This window comes from Ciconia boyciana, chromosome 1 (assembly GCF_034638445.1).
Source record: "Ciconia boyciana chromosome 1, ASM3463844v1, whole genome shotgun sequence".
NCBI classification, from domain to species: domain Eukaryota; kingdom Metazoa; phylum Chordata; class Aves; order Ciconiiformes; family Ciconiidae; genus Ciconia; species Ciconia boyciana.
Window position 1 is genome coordinate 209,185,847 of NC_132934.1, and position 21,597 is coordinate 209,207,443.

The following is a 21,597-nucleotide window of genomic DNA, read 5'->3' on the forward strand; positions in this document are numbered from 1 at the left end:
CAGCCATGCCTCTCTGTGATTCAGTTTATACTTATTTCTTAGTCTGCTCGCCAAAGAACTTGCAGCTCGTTACTCTGTGAGCTGAGACCCCACTCAGCTCCTGCTTGCTGGATCTCACAGCAGCTCTATGATTCCTAGGGTCCCTTGCCCAAAGATGGCCCCGTACCTAACACGTCATGAGCTGTTCCTTCAAAGATCTCTTCTGCAGTAGTCTTAAGTGGTTAAAGAAAATAGCAGACTACAATGTTTAAACTAACACAGGTTGTTTTTTTTTTATTGACCTCCACTCCATAATATACAATCTTCACTTGAAAACAGACAGACTTATGTTCTGTAATTTAGGCATACTGAGCAAAAAATGGTAATTAATTTTTTTTCTGCATACCCAAATATTTCGAAATGTATATGAAAGCTACTTTGTTTATCAACAGTTTATGAACGGAAATAAGTCTGTAAAAGTAAACTATAAATGAGGCTTGTGTTCAGAAAGACTGTAGCATTCTCTATGGCAAGAAAGCAGTTATCTCCCTGTGAATAACTTTTCAAATAACTTTCAGCCTCACTTCAGAAACTCTGAAAATTACCTTGAGGAAGAGGACCAGATGCCAAGAGATTAAATAATTTCCTGCTTGCTCTCCCCTGAGATAGCAAATCATATCATATTCCATACAATGAATTCACAATAAGTTTCCCAAAAAGCCCAAATAAAAAATGTAAAATAAATACACAGCAGGGCAGGCAAGATGAAATTAATGACTACTCACTGCACTAAGAGTCCTTTGCTCATGGACAGACTAAGGCAGGTATGCACCTGAAGCAGCAGTGATTGTGTCCTGACCCAAGTGAATATTGCATTCTTACCATGACATTAAGGATGTGCTTATCTTGAGCTTCGTGGTCTAATCTCTCAGCAGTGTAGAGCACCCCAGTGCTGGGATCAATTCTGAATTTTCTCACGCTGACTGTATTGATGCTGCTGTGAATAGTGTAGCTCAACTTATGCTTTTCATCTCTGTCTATAGCTTCAATTTGCAGAATTTCAGTATCAGGGAGGATGTCCTCTGAAATGGTGACATCGTAACTTGGGTGAGAGAATTCTGGGCCATTATCATTGTTATCCAACACTTTGATAAGAACCTACAGTTAGTAAAAGAAAAACATTTGAAGTTATTGAAGTCGTCAGATTACGGAATAGGCACCTTGAGAAATGTAATTTACTTTCGATGGCTGATGATACTATGCTGCTGTATGGTGGGACTGAGAAACATCATTTAATATTAAATGCTTACTGTTCAGATCAAAAGAAATACTAAGGATATGACTTTGGAGGCAAAATGTTCCTAAGTGTAAGACCTACTCAAAGCGTGACAAAGAAGTCCATATTTTCAGTATCTATAGATTGGAAAATATTCCTGCAATGGTCATAGGAAAGGTTTCGTCATCCCTTGTAACTGCTCTAGTTACAAGAGACTTCTAGAGCTATTATGGGATTTCCTTTCCCCTTCACTATTAACAAGGCTATAAAAGAATTCTTTTCAAGTTACTTAAATCTTCTTTTTATACAATCAAGATTTGGCTAAATCCTGTGTTGTTTTCTGCCCGATATATGCGTTGGGACATACTAGCAATGTCAAATCATGACAGCAGTGGAGACTTCAAGTTGCTGTTACACCTTAGGCTGTGTTAGGAATGGTGAGACTTGATGAGGCGAGAACAGGTGACATGACCTCACGACCATGCAAGTCCACCCCACACAGATCAATACATACCACCAAGGACAGGCAATGTCAGGGCACTGGTGACAGGGAAGGACTATTTTTATGGTTTCATCCTTGCTCTTCCTTTGCCAGTGATGGTTGTCTTTATTGCCAACTTTCCCCTCAAACACCTATTTGCCTCCCTTCTGTTGCAGTTTATGAACAGTAGGACTTCTGCTACGAATGTGAATGAACGCTGTGCCATTTGCTTCAAGTCTGTCTTTAAAACCTCGGTATATATCCCTAAAGAAACTTGGAGAGGGCGAAGGCAGCCAGGATGCTGCTGTTGCTGCTTATTACACCCATTTCAATATATCACAAGCTGACCCTGGTAACTAACAAGAATCACTATTTTCCAGGCTTTGCCTTTCAAAATTTATGTGACTATGCAATGTTGTGTGTGTGTGGCTCTGATGAGGTTTTGTGGTTTTCACCATTGGAGAAGTCACTCCCTGGAGAAAATTTGCTTTCCAGACTTTGTATGCTAGAGATTACTTTGGGCAGTGTGGCAGCAAAACCCTTGACACACTACATAATACTGAAAGACAAAATGCAAAGAGTTGCCTCTTTTTCAGTACTGGAAACAAAAAATATCTATCTTTTGCAGAATACGCCTGTGAAAGCGCACACCTAATTTTACAGTGAGTGAAATGGAACAATCTTTTTATTCAAAGGCTTTGAAATAAGAAATAGTCCAATGAATGACATGGGAAAGTCCATGCACAGGACTCTTCCCTAAGACTAAGAGACTTGACCCATCCCTCATGATATTTTCTTTGTTGTTCTGAAAAGTACTTGGCTCTTTTTTAAGCAAGTATTTTATTAGTTCGCTTGATCAAGCCCTGTTCACCCATACTTTCTTAACAGAAGAAAAATACAGTTATACTTTCACTGCAATATTGCACAAACAGATGTTGGCCTCAGAGAGAAATGAAACTTTAGATTTCCATGATATGTGGAAGGGTTTGCAGAACACATTACCAGAAGGAACATGAGCAATTGTAAGCAGCAGCCATAATGAACTAGCCTGGGAACTGTTTAAAAGACAGCTGAAATAAAATGCTCTGTAAGTTAAATGGCATAGGACTTCAACTGCGCATTCCATACGATTTAATTTTCACCAGATTATGGTATGCCAGAGTGAAGCAGGGCGAAGCCTATATTAAGTTATGCTTCAGTCTTGGACAGATACCAATAAAAGTGGGGGGAAATATACATTGCTGGGCCTATAATAATGATGAAGAGTTACTTAGCTTTTTTATTTTTGTTGTTGCTATACAGTATATCAAGGCGTGTTTCTGACCTGAATGAGGAAAAAAAAGCCAAACCCACGTCTGAGAAATATGTGAAGAAATGAGTTGTAATATATGAAAGAAAGCCCGAGGAAAAAATGAAAAACTTCAGCTCTACTCTAATGGGACACAGAGTCAGTGCTGAACCACTTTTGTTAGTGTAAAGAAGAGACACTGAAGCAATATGAGTTGGGGATAATCTGATTACTAGTGTTTAATACTTAAAAGCATCTTCTCAAGCAGTTTTGATACTCTCAGTCCTTGCCAGGTACCACTGTAACATGGCTGGATTATTTTACTGCTGCATTGTTAACACAGAGAACACCACAATTTATTTTACTTTTAATTAGTGGCCAAAACCTTTGTCATGTAGTGTTTTACACAGTCTAACAGAGAAGTAAAAGCTTTTCAAATGGATTCGACTGAAAATACCAGGAGTGTTTGACTCTGCTGATGCTAGCACAGCATGGCCTACCTTGAACAAGTAAGCTACCATGTGAGGGACAGGCTCATATCTGTGAATTTGTTTTTAACATTGCTGTGTGCAAGCTCAAGCTATTCTGTAAGAAAAAAAAAAGTACAGATGCACACCAGTGTGTCTTAAAGGTTCTGCTACAGCGGTGGCATGCTGTTTTGTTTGCGTGGTATGTGATCACCCTGGTGGCTGGGGTTCACTTCCATTATGTCTAATGCATTTTGGGATCACTGGAAAATTGGGAAAGCAGAGGAGGGCATAAAGCTTTATCCACCACAAAGCTTGCACCGTGACTGTGCAAGCCATGGCTCTGTGGTTTATGCCTTCACTAGACTGCATAAACTAAACAGGGTGGGACTGGATCAGCATCAGAGACCAAGGGTATGAGAATATGGAAATTATAGTGTGGATACCCAAAGCAGCATTTCTTCCCACTGAAAAAGGTATAAACTAATGCCCTGACACACCGATATGGACCATAACAGTGCTTGGGGAGTGGAAGGCATGGAGAGGGGAAAAGATAAAAAAATTGAAGTCCTCATTCACTGTGGTCATCAAACTTACAGGGAACTATGCACTTAAAATTGCTTTGATAGTTTCCAGAAAATAACTTTTTTTTTTCCTTTCACTTCATATCTACTGTAAAACTGTTCAAGTGCCTGTTTAAGTGGCAGGCATCTTCCTCCCCAGAGATGACAGTATTTTAATGATTTGTCAAGTGATCCACATTGAAATACACATTATTTATTACATACTCTGCATTTCAACAGCCACTTCCATCTGGAGATGGAAGGCGGTGGGTTAGAGATGCTAATGAATAAAGAGGTCATTACTGATTCACAATTTCTTCTATTAAAGCAGTTAAGAGTATTTCTAATTTTTGTCAGCTGTCCCTCAAAATCCCCGAGAGTCAACTGTAATTTTAACATTACGGTCTCTCCTTTACTAGAGGGTGGTGGATTTTCCTTGCAACAAAAGAAAGTTAGATTATATATGGGAATACTGACTATACGGAGCTCTGTTAAACCCACAAGCTATGGAAAAAGAGAAAATGGAAGTCTTCTATGTTCTTAAAAATTTAACTGTCTTAGGAGCTACCTGAAACAAAATCAGGTAAAATAAAATGGAACTTAAGTGCCATTTTAAACAGATATTAGTCCTTCAATCCTTACAACATTTTTGAGGGGCAAGTGACTATTTTTATCCCCATCCTTTGCCCGGGTAAACACTGCCTTGCAGCAAGGTTAAATGACTTACCAAAGCTACATGAGAAGTGCAGTGGCAAGCTGAGGAAGGCATTTTAGGTTTATTTTTGAGCCATCCTCCTTTTATTAGGTCACCTTAAAATGCCACTTTCCTATGCAGAAGATTTCCTGCTCCACCAGGATGACTTCTAGTAAGGTGTTACTTAAAAAGACGGGGCAATCTTTTCCTTTAATAACAGACAAATGTTACACTGACACGAACACCAGGCTCATAGAAAACCTGATCCTACAAACATATGTGAAGTTGAGTAAGCCGAATTCCACCAGATTGTTAATATGAGGAAAGTTACTCAAATTCATTTAACGGCTGCCAAACTTAGGCATAAAATCTTGGTACTACTGGCAAATTTCCCATTGGCTTCAAAAGGGCCAGCATTCTGCTCCTTGAAGCCTTAAGCTGTAGCCAGCCTGTTGCATGTCTTTCACCCAAAATCAAGCGTTATCCTACTGAAACCACTCAAAGACTCACAGTGTATGTGTAATTTAATACTTTCTTCATATTTATTTCCAAGGAGAAGATATGGCAAGAATGAGCTGTGGTGCATAAATATTCTTTATCATTGTGTAGGTGCCTGGGGTGTTAAGCTGTGACAACACACATTGCGTAAAACCAAAGACAGGCTTTAAAAGTTTCCTAACACATCTTCAAAAGGTGACGAATGGAAATGTTTACTATTTGTTTGCTGCTAAGTAGGGATTCCTCTTTGCTGTGGACTGTGCAAGGTTACTGACTAAACCACTTTTCATAGACAAACATTAGCTGCAAGTCTTTTTCCATGCTCATAAAGCAAACATGCAGCAAAGCAGCCTCTGCCCAGTTATCCTTGAAAGCTCATATCTTTTCCAGCGCGTCGCGGGCTCCAGAAAGGCAGGCTTGCCTCCTTCTGCTTCCATTGTGCAGAGCCTAATTTATAGTCTGAACAAGCACCTCGCTATAAAAGATTTGCTTCTCCCTGCTCACTTCCTATTTCCCACAGTTAAAGCAAGTTTCAAATAAAGGATTCATGGGCCTCCAAGCTTACAAATTAGGCAAAGTAACACTCAGAGCATTAGCAAAGACTTTGTATTCAAAATGGTAAGTGAAAGGCCTAGAGAAATACAATCAAATCAAAGCAGGACAAAACCTAATGCAGGAAGTCTCTCCAAAGCTGTTTTTAATGTTGCCCATCACAAATACCTTTGGTTTAGGCACAAACGTATTTGAGTGAAAACTGGATAAATGCCAGGAGCTGCTTTAGAGACATTTGAAGCTGGAAGAATCTGCTTGGCTAATTGCTTGGTCTGGGCACAGTGTTGTAGTACAACCTATTAAGTGCCTGAATTGCTTAAACTCAGGTTACGCTTTTGTATGGGTTTTGAAAACCTATTTTGATTTAATATTGCTTTCAACAGTGTTACCACACAGCTTTATTTGCTACTTCTTGACAAGTTTTTCTCTCTCCCAAATCCCAACTTTAACATAAAAATGCAAACCGTTTCCCTACCGACCTCAGTGGCCTGTTATTTATACTTCAGCATGCCCCTTGTGTTATGTTAAAATGGGGGAAAAAGTCTTTATTTCACAGGCAAGGCAATACTGAGATCGCTGGATGGGACAGAAAAAAATCAAGGATTGGGTTGGTTCTAGTTTGGAGGAACCATTCAACTGAGCAAAAGTGAAAAATTGAATTGAAACACCACGTCTTCTTGCCCGTCCTAGAAGAATCCACAGTCCAGAACCTCTTCTGGTGGGCTCTAATGTCTTATCTACATTTTGGCCATGGTCCTCTAAGACGAGCTTTTCACCATTCAGTTAAAAGAACGACCCTCCCTCGGGGTGATTGATCAGCTCCTCTTTCTTAAGAAACAATCTTATAAAGAAAAGGTGTTCTCTGAAAGGTGAGACCAAGTTTGGTATTCTGAAACTCGCAGCTAAAGGTCAATCCTGAGCAGAAGAATAAATAAAAGTCCACAACCTTCTGCAAGGAGAGACAGAAAGGGGCAATGAGCAGTAACTTCTCCTGTCTGCTCTTCCAGCCTGGCTGGCTCCAGCTGAAGGTATTACAAGCCACCATGTATTGATCTACAAAAACTTTTCAGAGGTAACCGAATGTTCCTCTCAGAGTGTCCACTCTACTGGGAAATAGTGAGATGGTTTTGCAGTAAGTGAAACTGAGGCACTTTTTGCCTCCTAGCTTGGAAGCATGAGCCTTCATGCTTTAAAGAATGTTTTTTATAGCTGTTAGGGTGATGAAAAAGAAGGAGAAGGCAAGAAAATAAGCAAGAATTAAAACTGTCTTTTTCATATAATATCATGACTCCAGGAGGCTGTTCTTAAAAAAAATAATTATCTGCTAGTACAACATTCTCAATAAAAGTGAAAAATTATCATCACTTAGATGATTGTTCCCCACTGTACTGTACTTCTGTGGGTATTTTAGCAAAACTCAGCAGTATGCACTACAAAGAAATAAATAAATGTTATTCTTATGTTGTGTTTGGATGTAAAGGATCTGAGTTGTTCAGTAAAAAAAAGGAGGCTTTGGGATAAACTTGACTCATGACCAAGAGAACCTCTAATGTTACACAGTCAGTCAAAGTTGTGGCAGGAGCAGGCATTTAGATACCGTTACACTGATTTCTTGCTGGGAGGTTCCTCTCTCTGCTCAAGTGAGGGCAAAAGACCCTTTCCCAGCCCAAAGGCAGGTGGGTGAGGTGAGGAGCAGGGTCTCTGCGTGGAGGTGCTGTCCCAGCTCTCTCCAGCATGTGGGATGCAGAAGCCCCATCCTGTCCCCAAGGCCAACAGCTCGCCTGGCAGCTGCAGGAATCGCGTTTCACGGGGATTTAGAGCCAACGTACGCCTTCAGCCTTTAATAAATTACTGTGTGGCCTTGAGCAATGATGAATTAAGCTAAGGGAGAAAACCAAACGCTCTCCCTGGCTAAGTCAGGAGACTTAGCCTTCCTAGAAGTTAATCAACGTGACAGAAGCTTTATACCCACACTCCAAATATATAAATCAAGTGAGTCAACATTTCTTCATCTTTGCCCCCTCCACCCCTCCCCATCACGGCTGTGCTGCCGGGATGGCTGAGGCTCAGCTGCACGGGCAGCACGGTGAGTGGCAGTGGGTCAGCAAGTCCTGGAACTTTTGCTTCTTGCTTCAGAGACTGTATTCCTGTTTGCAATCCTGATCATGCCCAAAACAAATAGGCTTGCAGTGACAAAGGAATTTTTTTTTTAATATTCCTTATGCTCTTTTCACCTCTTTTCACAACAGCGAACCGTTAATACAACAGATGTAACTTTTAAATCAAAATTATTTCCTTCCTCTCACGGTACGGTAGTGAACCATGTGCGCAGTAAGGCATGAAGGAAGCGAACAGTTTATCGGAGTTTAAGGCATGCAGGAACATTGCTGAAGAAACTTCTGCAAGTCCATGCTGGGGATCATGTTACTGAAGCAAAAATCTTTGGCATTTTTACACTGTATTTTACCACCTCCAACTGTGTAATAGACAAAAGGCCAGGAAGAGATAAAGGGAAACAGGTGGGGTGGAATAAAAAGCAAGACTGTTCCATTTGGCACGGCGATGATCAGCTGTTTCATAATAAACCATCACACTTTCGGGGGGCCTTATATTATTTTATTGTTCTACAAGTGGATGAATTTATACATTTGCTTTCCCCCCGCTTCCTCTTCTACCATATCTTCTTGCAACTATAGTTAAAAATGCAGCTGGTACTATGTATCTGAGACAAAATACTTACAATATAATTTTAACAAAACTCAGAACAAGGCCACTGAGAGCTGTCAGTAGATTTTTTTTTTTTACTATTTCTGTGACATATTTTACTTAACCTATCAGTTTGATTTTTTTATTGTTGTTCTGAATGGAAATAAAGATGAATAAGGTCACCAAAGGCTCCAAAGTACGGTCAAAAATACAGTATGAAATTTTTGTAAAAGGGAGAGATAATTAGGCAGGCCATAATTCTGGCAGCTTTGAGATAACGATCGCTTTTGAAATCTCTGTTGTGAAGACCAAAAGAAAGACATTCTCAGATGTTGTCCAGGCCACAATTAAATACTTAAACAGTATCCACGTGGAGAGAAGGAGGTGGAGGAAAGAAGAGGCTGTACCCACAGATGATTAATGCTATACTATTGCAATCTCAAATGACTATCTTACATTTTTAAATAAGTAAAATCACTGTTACAAAGAATGCTCAGGCTTCTTTTAGAATGCAACAGCTTTACTGAAATACGTTTTTAGCATATGTTTTAATTAAAAATGTAGGGTTTTCATCAAAACAGGTTTTGAGGACTTTCATAGGGGTCATTTTACTAAATCATAAGCAGCAAAAACAATAAACATAATATCAATGAGAAGAGAAATTACTTGTATCCAGCATGTTTGAAATTCCCTGTGCTTTTTAATATTTGTTTGGCTGAAATATTTACAGAAAAAAAATGTCATGTTAGGGATTCAACTCCACATTTCTGAAATGTGGACTGAGTGCTGCCAACATTAAAAACAAAGCAAAACAAAAAACTACTCAGGGGCTGAAGAAAATGCCTTATGGAAAGGGAATGTAAAGAGGTCAGTCATTCTCCTTTGCTTGTCTACCAGAAGACTGGGAGGTGATTTGACTATTCTGAGTAAGTGCCTTCCTGGGGAGAAAATACTGGTTTTTAAAGAGCTCTTTAATCAAGCAGAGAAAGGCATAACAGGGAATACAGGCCAGATATAATCAAGTTAAAAATAAGGGATGTTTTTAGCAGAGATGAATTACTGAATTAATTACTGAAACTAACAGGGAAAATAGCAGATTTCCTACCACCTAACTTACTATCAGCTGATGTTTTCTTACCAAGAGAGGATTATCAGAAGAAATTATCAGATAGGGATACTTAGACAGAGATTTTAGGGCTGGTTATAAACAGGAATTCAGATTGAGAAAGCACTCAGTGATTTAACAGTCTCTTAGGGAAGTTGGTGTTGTGACTCAGTGAATATAGATTTACATCTGAACCATTTGAGCAAAAAGGCAAGGTAAAACAGAAGCATCTGCATGTGCATGCATATATGTAAATATAAAAAATGTTCAGGCCTTCCTTCTGTATTATAAAGAAGCAAATAACATTACAAACCTATTTTTTTCATTTCCTCTATAAACCACATTTAATCTGGGATTTGAGGCTGCATACAGGTATCCTCTACCAGTATGTATTTTTCCCTATGTGTCAAATATTATTCAGGCTATAGGCATACTTTACACTTGGGCAGTAATTCAGATGTAGGATTTCAGGCCCTAGCTAATCCATACCCCACAACTCCACCTCGTATTGAAGAATTTTGCTCTTTGGAATCTCCCTTGGTGCCACCTGGACCGCAGAGTCCCTGTCCCGGTGCCATGACCCTGATCAGGTCCCAACTCCAGACTGGTTCCCACCAAACAGATACCCAGGCTCTGCGTCAGGATCTCTCCAACAAGGATGTGTCAGAGCCAGCATTATCCCAGCCCTTCACGTTTATCTGACCTGACTTTTTAATTGCTGAAAGGCACTGACCCTGATAAGCAAGTCTAGTTTTAAAGGGTTCAGTGGGGCTGTTCCCCAGAAGACAATGTAATCGCAGGCAGTGACACTAAAGGAGAGATCCTTTGAATTTTAAGTTTCCCCTCTGAACAATTTCTTCTCTGAACAATTGATCCTGTGTCCCACATTTGGGTCTTGAGAGGATGAGAGGTATAAACTCCATTTAATACGATCAATAGCAATATTCCCCAACACCACAGAAGCACTATTGTCTTTTGGACCATTATGGGGTGATACAATTGTCAAAATCTAAGCTTCGCTGCCTGTGATAGGGACTCCCTCAGCTGGAGAAAGGCGAATTACTTTCATGTGAGCACGAAGAGGACAAAAAGAGAAATACTGCTTTGAAACATTCAACAGCCGATTCTCTACAACCAGATGGAAAAGCTCTGAAAAATATCCCCTCCATTAGTTAACAGTGGTCTCAAAGGATGAGGTTTGATTTGAATGGCAAAATTATTAATTTTTATAGCATATACATTCCACTAACAAATTAAAAACTTGCCAAGAAAGGAATGTGATATTCTACCTGAGTCGTGGCAATGTTTGTTCCATCGGTGACCTCCACAGTCATATTATATATTGACCTCTGCTCTGCATCCAAGGGCTTTGCAATGACAATAGTGCCCACTCCCTTCTCCGCGTCGAAAGAACTATCGTAATTCCCTCCTAATTGTTGCACAAAAATACAATTAAATTAGCCATCTCTGGAAAATTTCCATTTAAAATGTTCCTAGAACTGGGCATATCTGTTTACTGGCATCCATCTTAACGGTTTGCCTTAGCATACACAGTACATCTACTGATACTTCTTTGTTCATAACTCATTTATATTTCAAAGCACAGTTTGTATATTGGAAAGCAGATATCATTAAAATGCACTGCAAGAAAAAAAATCTAGCAGTATATTTAAGTGAACCATAACTGAGTCTATAAAAAGAATCAAATAGCTATAAGACCGTAAGATGTGTGCCCTTGTAGTTTGGATAATGAACAAGCACAATTATCTTTTTGTATAAAAACCATTTTAAGGGGGTTTTATTCTGCAGATTTTATTTTCAGGAAATTCTCACTGATGTTCGAGAGTGCAAAGAGTCAACTGAGTCTTTAAAAATTACAATTATAATCAATTTAAAAAATGCAAATAGAGATTTGTTATGTTAATTTCAAGGACAATGATAATTACTGGCAGCAAAGGTCAAATTCTACTAGTCTTTTAGGAATTATTTAAATAGATCTGACAGGATACACATCATAAATTCCTTTCCATTAAAAAAAACCTCACAAAGCACTGTTCTGAAATGAATAACCCCTTATCCTGTCACACACTGAATGATGCAGCAGTGGGAAAACCCTCCTGAGTCTCACGTGAAAGACAAAAAAGAAAAAAGAAAAAAAAATTCCATTAAAAAGTAAGAAAAAGCCATAAATAATTTGAGATTAAAGGGTTACAGGATTTCTCAGCCACAGCTATAGTTTATAAATTAGAAGCACTCATTATGTTCAAAAGTAAAGCACACACTCCCCGCTGCTAAGCTGCTTCTTACTCACTCATCTATAAAGTGGAATTTATTATGAGTTGAGTCTGAAATTTTTGGAGGCTGGGGACAGGGAGAGGTGGAACACAAAACTGCTGACAAACGAACTCTTAAGGTATATTCATCACACAGCAATGCAATGCCACTAGCTACAGTCTCTGACAATACAGTTCTACGAAGTGGAAAAGGTTTTCAAACCCCACTGGTTATAAAACTTGTGTAAGAGCTGCTCAGACCTCTTGGGATTAGATCCACAGGTAGAAAAACATCCATTCCATTGACGTAGCTCTCGTGCAATATATATATTTGAATGGCTGGTGTATTATCGCAAAACGGCTCTCATTTTAGGACTGGGGACAGAGAAGCGAAGGAGACAGTCTTTCTTGCTCTACCATCAAGTCTTCCATCTCCATGGTTTGCTGACCAACAACCAGCATTATCCTCAGAAACAGTCATGCATTTAGTGATAGGAAAAAGGTTTTGGCATTCCAAGAAGTTGAAGATTAGGAGAAATCACAGTGAAATCACAGCCCCTGAATTCCTTAACATGAAGAAACCCTCACTTTTCTCTACCTCTTGCACAGGCTATTGTAAAGAAAGTGTAAGCTAGAAGAATCACTGCTCTGTCCATATCTGCCTTGGAGGCCATTCAGGGAGGGGGAGAAGAAAGGGGGAGGAGGAATAAGAGAGCAGGTGATCTATGCAAAGGAAAGGTAGAACTGGTGAACTTCTGCCCACTGAAATGATCCAAACATAGTTGTTTCAGACATGCTATCAGACTTCCCTATGCTGAATATATGCATATACATATATATAGCTCTGAGCCTAACAGATGCAGCTGTAGTTCTCCAGGAAAAGACTGACACTGGATCTGCTGTGATTTATGGTAGATAGAAACATTGTTTATTCCCTAACCTCATTCTGCAAGCCTGAATTGCATACATATTTTTCTCAATTTATATATATATATATAAACACTGTCAGACACTGTTTGACACTAGGAAAAAAAAAAGCATAATTGTCCTTAACATTTAAGCAATACCAAGGTATTTGGACATTCATCATATCTTCAGTGTTTTGTTTTGTTGTTTTTTTTAAAAAAAGTTAGTCTGGAAGAAAAAGATGCCATCTCCCAATTAATGTTTTAAATTGATTTACTTGAGAAAAATCATGCCATGAAAACCAACTCTGAAAAAAAGCCTCCTTTGAAGAAGAGTTTGAGATTCTTGCAAGGAAATCTCTGCTGAAACGAAGCTAGCCTTGGGACAGGCACTTTACAAAGAGAATGTTTCATACTGATAACCGTGAAAACAAAATGAAAGCCTATACTTCAAGATGCTTAATAACCATCTTAATGAGCAATCAAAAATTATATGCTATCAACTGGCATACACTTCCTAAGAAACCCTGCCTTTAAAACTTCCAAGAAGTAAAATGGAAGGATTAGCAATAAATGTTTTAAATGTCCTTCCTCTTTTGGCTTAGAGCTGGGTCTGCAGGTCACTACACAGTGTATTGCCAATATATTGACTTCTTCAAGCCATTTTCATTAAGTGCAGCATATTCTTCCCCTAAAATAAGAACTGAATCCATCATATGAATCCATCATATGAGTTTTTTATATGCTATTCACATCTTCCAAAATGGTTTAGTGACAAACAAATAAATCTTGGTTGCCGGCCACCTCACTATAGCCTACACTTGTAACTCACCAGGCAATGCACTTCATTTTACATTGATTAATTTTCTATTAAACAACGCAGAAACTGCATCAAACACTGAGACAGAGACGGATCAGAGAACATCCTGCTGTGAGATTTGTGATTATAATCTCTCTTGGAGTGAACTCCTGATTTATTCCTGATTCAGTCTGGTACATTTTAACAGACCATGGTCAGCTGTTGACAATGAAGATCCACTCAGATGGCTGAACTTCTGGGAATATTGCCTGAGATATTGGGTCCTGCCTCTCATTTGGAGTACTAGAGGTGGTCTGGAAATGCTTTGTACTGCTCCTCAGCCTTTATATACCCGCAAAACAGCTCCTCATGATGAATGCTTCTGAAGTTGCACTTAAGCACTGAAGAATAATTAATGAATTAGGTATAACTGCTAAAATGTGAGAGCTTTATAGATGTGTTAAGTCTATGCAAGGCCTACTATCAAGGACCCAGAGAAGCACCCAACAGAATTATCTTTGAAAGATAGGTGTTGAAGGGGTATGGAGAGAAAGGCGTGTAAAAACAAACAGGACTTTTAAAAACTCCTGCAGTTGAACTATTCTGGGAACCCCATGTGAAACCACTTCCTTCTGAAGGTGCTCACGTTGAGGTCGGAGGGCTCAGCCCGTAGGAGGTGATAGCTGAGGAGGTGTCAGCTTCACACATTTCTGGGGTACTTGAGGCCGGTTTTTGAAAGCATGCTGCCATGTAACTCCCAATCTTTTGAAGAGAGCTCATCTGCAGTGCTGTAAGCTCCTGCAGTATCAGTTTTACCAATGTTACTATTGGCCATTTAACATTGTCTTTGATCACAATCTTAGGATGAAAGGGGACTAAGGATGATGAAATTTTGTTCAGCTGTTCAGTTTTATTAATGTGAATTTTTATTACTTATTCCATTTTCCGACACATGGCACATGCTTTCCTTTTTATTGTCTACTAAAACCTGCTTTCAGATACAAGATATGTAGAAGCTGTCTTTACTAATGTGCTTGCAATTGCATTAGGAAAGAATTATTTCAAATGAAGATAATACACTGTGAGTTCCTTGGGCACTTTGGGAAAATCAACAACAAAGAAGGCAAGTTGATTGAACTGGCAAGTTGGCTAGACAGGTTGTCCTGAGAAAGCATTTTAACACTGAATGACCTCAGAGAGATGTGGATTAGCCGTTGTTTGTAATACCATTGCAGGCTAAGATGTAACGCTGATACATCTTCAATACAGATTAAAGACCTTCCTTAAAATACTCTGATTAAACTGAAGCACTTAGAGTGGGATTTCAAAGTCCACATCTACTTGCAATGCCATCTTTGGATGAGAAGATTTATCACATTGGAATGATATAAATTCATCCAGAAAGTGCTTTTTCTCTGTAATTGACTGTTAAGATTCCCAAAGACACCTAGCACAGATGGTTATGGGTATACTTTGGACACCTAAAGTTAAGTGAGATGACTTCCACCCTTACTTTCTTGAGATTGATCTTAATGCTCTTGCATAAGCCCTGGAAACATTATATTTCTACAATTAGGAATTTTTTTATGTTATTTGAAAGCATTTTACAGTTTATATAGGATTTTACTATATAACTCTAGCCAATTCCAGCTGTTATCAAACTCGGGATGGCTGCAGAAACAGCACCTGGTACAAAAGATCTTATTAGTTGGCCCTCACTACAGCTTTGTGAGACCTTTCTAGCACAGCCCTAATCTTCAATTTAACAGATGGTATAGTATGGTCAAGAAGGAGATCTCAGGAAATTGAACTGAGACACCTCTGAGCCAAGAGACTATAGGTTGTGCTCTTGGTATAGAGTATCCTTGGTTACACGTTCTGGCTGAATCCGGAGTGTTAACTTGGTTCTTAGCTTGTTTCTTGGCTTCATAGTCACTATGAACATATTTTTCTTCTGACAAAAGTCCCGTATGCTTCGGAAAGAATTAATTTTCCTCTTAATTAAAAAGATAGTTTTAAAAAAAACAAAACCAAAAAAACCTCTGAACCTTGTATAACTAATGGTAGAGGATGTTCTGATGTAAAGCTTACCACTCATTTGGTGCAACAGACAGGCCAAGGAAAACTTCCTGAACTCTTAAAAGGGGTTTCTAGAGGTCAGCTGGAGAATTTGCCTAAGGCAAGATACAACACAGATCTGGCATTCCCACAGAATGTGGGTTCTGCAACTCTGTCCCTTTTGAATTCCAGTGTGTTTTTTTTTTTTTTTTTTCCAAACCTCTTCTGCTTGTATTTTGATTATTGCATTTACTGCAAGCAATGAAGTTTTTTTGTAGTTCTTTTCCTAGATGGGGTTCCTTTTTGGGAAGATGCTGAGCCTTCCTGTGTTCCTATCAGCTGCTGATACACAGTTTAAGACAGGATTATGCTGCTGTGAGCAGCATAAGAGAAATGAGAAAAAATAATTTCCTCCTCTAAGAAAACATGTCAGCAAACCTGGAGGACTTGTAGGCAAATGAGTCCCATGCGAGGGCCTTTCTCCCTCTTTTCCAGTGGAACGATCCAGAAGAGCGGGATTGAATATGCACCTCAGAAATATCTGATGACTGCGGAGAATCAGACTTGTTCAGTCTTAGATGTAAAGATGGATCACACTGAACTCTGGAGGACACCCCCAAATCAAATACAGCTAAAACCTGGCAAGAGTTTTCCTTCACTGGTAGATAGCAAAGAACATACATGCTCCATGTCCAAACTTAATAAAGCCAGGGTATATTGAGATCTTCACACAAGCCTCATATGGCCTACCATGCCATGATGGACAAGTGGAGAAGAAGAGAAATACAGGAGACGATCTAATTTAGAGAATAGTCCCCTAAACCACATTTTCTCAGGGAAGAGAGAAAATTACTTGTCTTGCCCCAAAGTAAACTAACACCACCAAGGACAGTGATGATGAATTGGGCCAATAGCTACAAATCTCGCATTGCTCAGAGCCGAGAATCAGAGGAAAATGCAGAAAGCTAATCCACCCTGAAACTCAAGGGTGAGTCTGAAGTACCTCTAGGATTTTCAGGAAAAAAAGCACAGCCAAATTTTCCAATTTTTCTGTTTTCGAAAAAGATGAAATAAACTTAGTCACTGCCTCAAGAAACACAAATTCAGCTACAGACTGTTGTTAATCATAACATCATAAATATTAGTAACATAACATGCAAATATTTATTCACTTAAGTACTATATCATGCTAAGAAGAAGAAAATAATGCAGACTGAATTTTCAGATAAAACTATTGTAAGGAGAGTCAAAGCCTTGGGTTTGCTGCTAAGAAGCTGAAGGTAAGGGCATAAAAAGCAGAAAAGAAATCAGGAAGGTATTTTAGCTAGTTCTCAGCAAAGATAATTCAAAGGAGGCTAGGGAGCTACAAGTTTTTGACATTAATGAAAATTCGCAGCACTGTGAAATAAATGGACAATTAATTAAAATTAATAGATCTTAAAATTATTGCCATTTAAGCACCCTTGATAAAAAGTTCTGATGTGCTTTCAAAGTTTGGCTGCTCTTGTAAAGGCATAGGCTGGGGGAAAACGGAAAGATAGAGGGAGGCCTGATTGAGAATCAGAGAGATGTCGTGCATCATGCTACTTAAGCAAAAATTAGCACCATGCAGCTTAGCTCCAGTGTCAAACTAGTCATCACACCATTCCCACCACTAACAAAGGAAGAGACAGAGAGGGCTCAATTTACCTAGGAGAAATAAAGACCTCTGACTTATTTTGGAGTTCCCATTGAAAAATAGTTTCTCATAAATGGCTGAAGAAATTTAACACAACTGAAACAACCTACATTCATGTCTTTCACATTGTGGGATCTGCATGAACTGAGAATGGCGTTGAATGCAGTCTGAAAACAGAAAGCAGGTATGACATCTCAACCATTCCCAATTAAACAAACAAACAAACAAACAGGCAAGCACCCTGTTCCTCTCTAGTCCATGGGGGGAAGATGATCTCCCTGTCTGCAAGGCACCTTCCTCTCTTGGAGCTGATTAACTCAAGAACTGAAATAGTTATTTAAAGTGTATATATTTTAGGTGCAAATTAGATTCTGAAGTTAGGCAGACAGAATACTACATGGCCAAACTTCATCTGCCCTCCATCCTTTATTTTAGCTGGGAGAAAGTGCATGTTATGCATTAAAAAAGAGGTACTCTGGAATTCCAATGCCCATTTAGTTTGAAAAGGTCATAAATACAAAGGTCAAGCTGCAAACTCTATATTAAACCATGCCTCTATATAAGCCTTCAGGGCTTTTGTTGACATTACTGTGAACTGTGCAAGGAGGTCCAAAATCACAAAGTACCAGATGGAGCAGGATCAGGTCTAGGTTTTACAGCAGCACAGAAACCATCTCTTGCATCAGCAGTCCCATACAGCTTTCCATACATGACAACTAACTTCTACTAATAACCCGCATCTTTCATTGGGCTTTTCAGCACTAGACCTCAAAGTTCTCTCAAAAGGAAAGTATCAACATCTTTTTTTTCCACATTACGATATTGAGGAACAAGGAGGAAAAGTGGGTTTTGTACTGACACTGACTAAAGGCAGCAAAGATAATCTAAACATACAGTACTCTGTCTATAAACCTCTTGGGGTGGATTTTGTCTTTGCACCTTGTATGTAGAGCATCTGGAACAACAGGGTCTTCTGCATGTGCAGGATTGTTGGCTATTCCTATTGCAGAAATGAGTGCTGTTGCTAGTGATATTATTTATAAGAGCAGTAATATTTAATGACAACATTCATACGGTAACAGAACCATACTGGATGGTCAGGGTCACTGATTTGCCATTAAGTGTAGGGAAGCTCTGTCTCCATGACCCTTGGCAGTGATGCAGCATCTTGCAGCATCAGGAGCTACAGCCTATAGGGAAACCATTAGGGTTGTTTAAATAGCAAAAATCTTCTTCTAAACCATTTAAACTATTTTAGCCATAAAGGTCACATTAAATGACAAATTAAAGGCTTAAATTTCATAATGCTCTCCCCATCATCTCTGTTTGGTAAGCAAAAAATGAAATATTACAAAGTGTTGCTAGATTGCAAGTGACTCTAATAATGTAAAAGAATGCAGTAGAAGAGCAAGGTCTTCTCTCAGTGCTTAACACAGGCAGCATTTTAATGAGAGTCTGTGAATTTGACCAAAGGCTGCGAAAGGCAGAGGAGGCCAGCAAAAGGTTCAAATGGGAAAAAGTGTCAATAACATCAATAAAGATGGATTTCTCCTGGGAGGAAAGTTAGGGTCAGTGAGGAGGAGAAAGGGAATGTAAACATTAGCTAATAAATTGCATGTAGCATACTGAAACAACCAAGGGAATGGCAAGAAAACCTTAGGAAACATATGCTGTCCTTCCCCAGGGGCTAGCAGGAACCCTAGAACATGATAATAGCTTTGGGTTTAATTTTAATGTGGTTGGCACATCAGAAACCATGCTACAAATTCAAAGAGGAAATGTTTCTGCTTCTGTCTTTCATCTGCACAAATTGGCAATAAAAGGTGGATGAAAATGACTCTGACAGACCTTTCTCTTGTGGTCCTTGCCCTTCCTGTTGGCTAAACCCATCCGCAAACAGCTATGCTGAAATGAGAGCCAGGCTCAATCCCTGTAAATAAAGACTGCTGATGCACCCTTTCCACTAAGTCTGTGGCAAAGGCTTTTTGTTTCTCTCATCTTCCATATAGTATTTGTTTTATAACCCTTAATTTAAATAACACCACTTTGTGCAGACACTGTTTTACATCCAAAGATATACAAACATTACATACAAGTATCTGCAAATATTAAGTAGCACAATACCTTTGCAGGGTCCTTGTGCTGCTGGGGAAAGTCTCATTTTGGAGATGTTAAATAAGTTATTTTAAATAACATAACTGAATCAGCAGCAGAAGCAGGAAAGCAATGCTTAGGAACATTGATTCCTGTTTCTCCACTGCAATCAAGTGAGACCCTCTACTCCCTTTTTGGCAGCTATATCCTTAGCTGCATTTCCCTGCAATTTTAAGACCATTACTTCTATGGCTTCTCCTCCTCTTTGCTAAGGATATTTCTCCCTCCTTATTTTTATAAGCAATTTTATGTAAGGCAATTTTGTGGTTGAAATCTCACATCAAAACACATTTCTCTTTTTCAGCTTGCATTCACGACAAACTTTTGGTGGCTCCATTTGTAACCCATATGTTGATGCATCCCATTCTGTTTCACAGTTAAATGGATGGCACTGGACTGTGAAAAGTTTGAATTAATTATTTGTGATAAACTGTGGAAAATCCGTGAATAAAATGATAATAATTGGACACAAATACGGTAAAAGCTGTCATAGAAAGGAACGCAGCACATCCATGTGTCGCATTGCATCCTGTCACAGGCACTTATGAAAGATGTAATATAAATTGTCTCAAAGAACTTGCAAAAATAAAAGGCAGCCTGGATAGTTGTATTTTAGCAAATGTGTTTGCACTAAGGGTACCTTCTGTTGAACAGTTCTGCCCACAAGCTGTCTGTAGAATATAGAACATCTCTCGAGCATGCTTGCCACCTTGAAGCAGGGCAGTCGGAAGCAGAAAAAAAAGAACAGAATGCAGAAAAAAAGGTGAAGAAAGAGAGAAATGAGGGACAGCAAGTCTAAGTACCATAAATACATTTAGAAATGAGATTAGCAAAGTATGACAATAGAATTTAAATGACAGACAACATTAAGATTGCAGTAAATAACATAGTATGAAAAAAAACAATTCAGCCATACAGCGCTTTTTTTTCAGCTTAGCTAAAGAGTCATAACAAAAGCAGGAATATTATTATTATTGTTATTGCTAAATTAAAATAGCATTTTCATTTCAGCATTACGAAAGTGGGTTTAATTTGGGGGGGGACAGTTCACGGTTAGTTTTTCTTGCTCTCAAAACCACACATCCATACGCTTTGCTTCTGAAGCTTCCTCCTTATGCCACTGGCTTCCAACTTACCGACAATATCAAACCAGAGAGGAATGTTAGATGGCTGCACAGAGACCACCCCGACGATTTCTGTCACTTTATCGCTTTCCATGACAGTGAAGTTGTAAAAGGGTTCATCGAAAGTCAGGGGCACGGGCGAGGGCGCAGGCTTTTTTATCCACTCAATATGGAGGCGTGCAGTTGAAGATTTTTGGGGCCGGCCGTTGTCCACTGCTTTTATCTGGCAGGTACAAAGAAAAGAGGACTCAGACTGAGCATCACAGCTTGGCAGTTCAGACCTAATTCTATCGCATGACGATGACTGCTTGGAAAATGGCCTTTTTAATCCTCGACGCAAAATCCCATGAAAAAAAGAGGGAGATAAGCACTTCTTGCTCAATTCTCATGTTTTTCCACTACACTTTGACTTTTTACTGAAAATACTGATTTCAAACTGAAATGTTTTGTTTCAGAAATGCTGGTGCGAGGCCTCCTGGAGATGCAATTGAAGCGCTCCCCACACAGATCCTCCTCTCCAGAACCAGCTTCCCTCTCCGATTTCATCTTCCACCCAGTTCCTTCTTGCAGCAAAGCTGGGAGCTTTATAATGACCCTGTGGGAAGTCGTGCACTTGCGACACATGCTCACCCAGACCACGTTTGATTGCTTTTAAATGGCATCTATATTGCAGATAAGATTGATATTCCTTACACTGCCTTCTTCAGGATCTTTAATTGAGTTAAATAAGTTTCAGATCATTTCCCCCGTTCTCCAAAACAAATATAATTTAAAATTTTGCCATATTTATTTTCCTTGCTTTCTCTTCTCTGTCACGTTCATTAAGAGTTGCCCAGCTTGATGCTAATTCTTTTTATTACAATGTCCTCTAGAGGGATGGATAGACTTGATATTTGCCTGGCATGCTTTACGGTTTTAGCACAGAAAAGACAAGATGAGCAGCAACACTGTGTATAAGGAAAGGGAGAATGTAGGTTACAAAATGGGTGCTTTGGTG

At 39.1% G+C, this 21,597-nt stretch overlaps 1 protein-coding gene across 1 annotated transcript in view; it reads right to left on the reverse strand.

Annotated features, from left to right (window-relative positions):
* Positions 1–21,597, reverse strand: part of FAT3 (FAT atypical cadherin 3) — a 352,171-nt gene that overhangs the window by 86,895 nt on the left and 243,679 nt on the right. The window contains exons 6-8 of the mRNA XM_072850741.1: positions 20,613–20,823; positions 10,899–11,038; positions 862–1,137 (exon numbers count right to left, since the gene is read on the reverse strand). Of these exons, the coding sequence (XP_072706842.1) occupies positions 862–1,137; positions 10,899–11,038; positions 20,613–20,823 (627 nt within the window). The remainder of the gene's footprint in view (positions 1–861; positions 1,138–10,898; positions 11,039–20,612; positions 20,824–21,597) is intronic.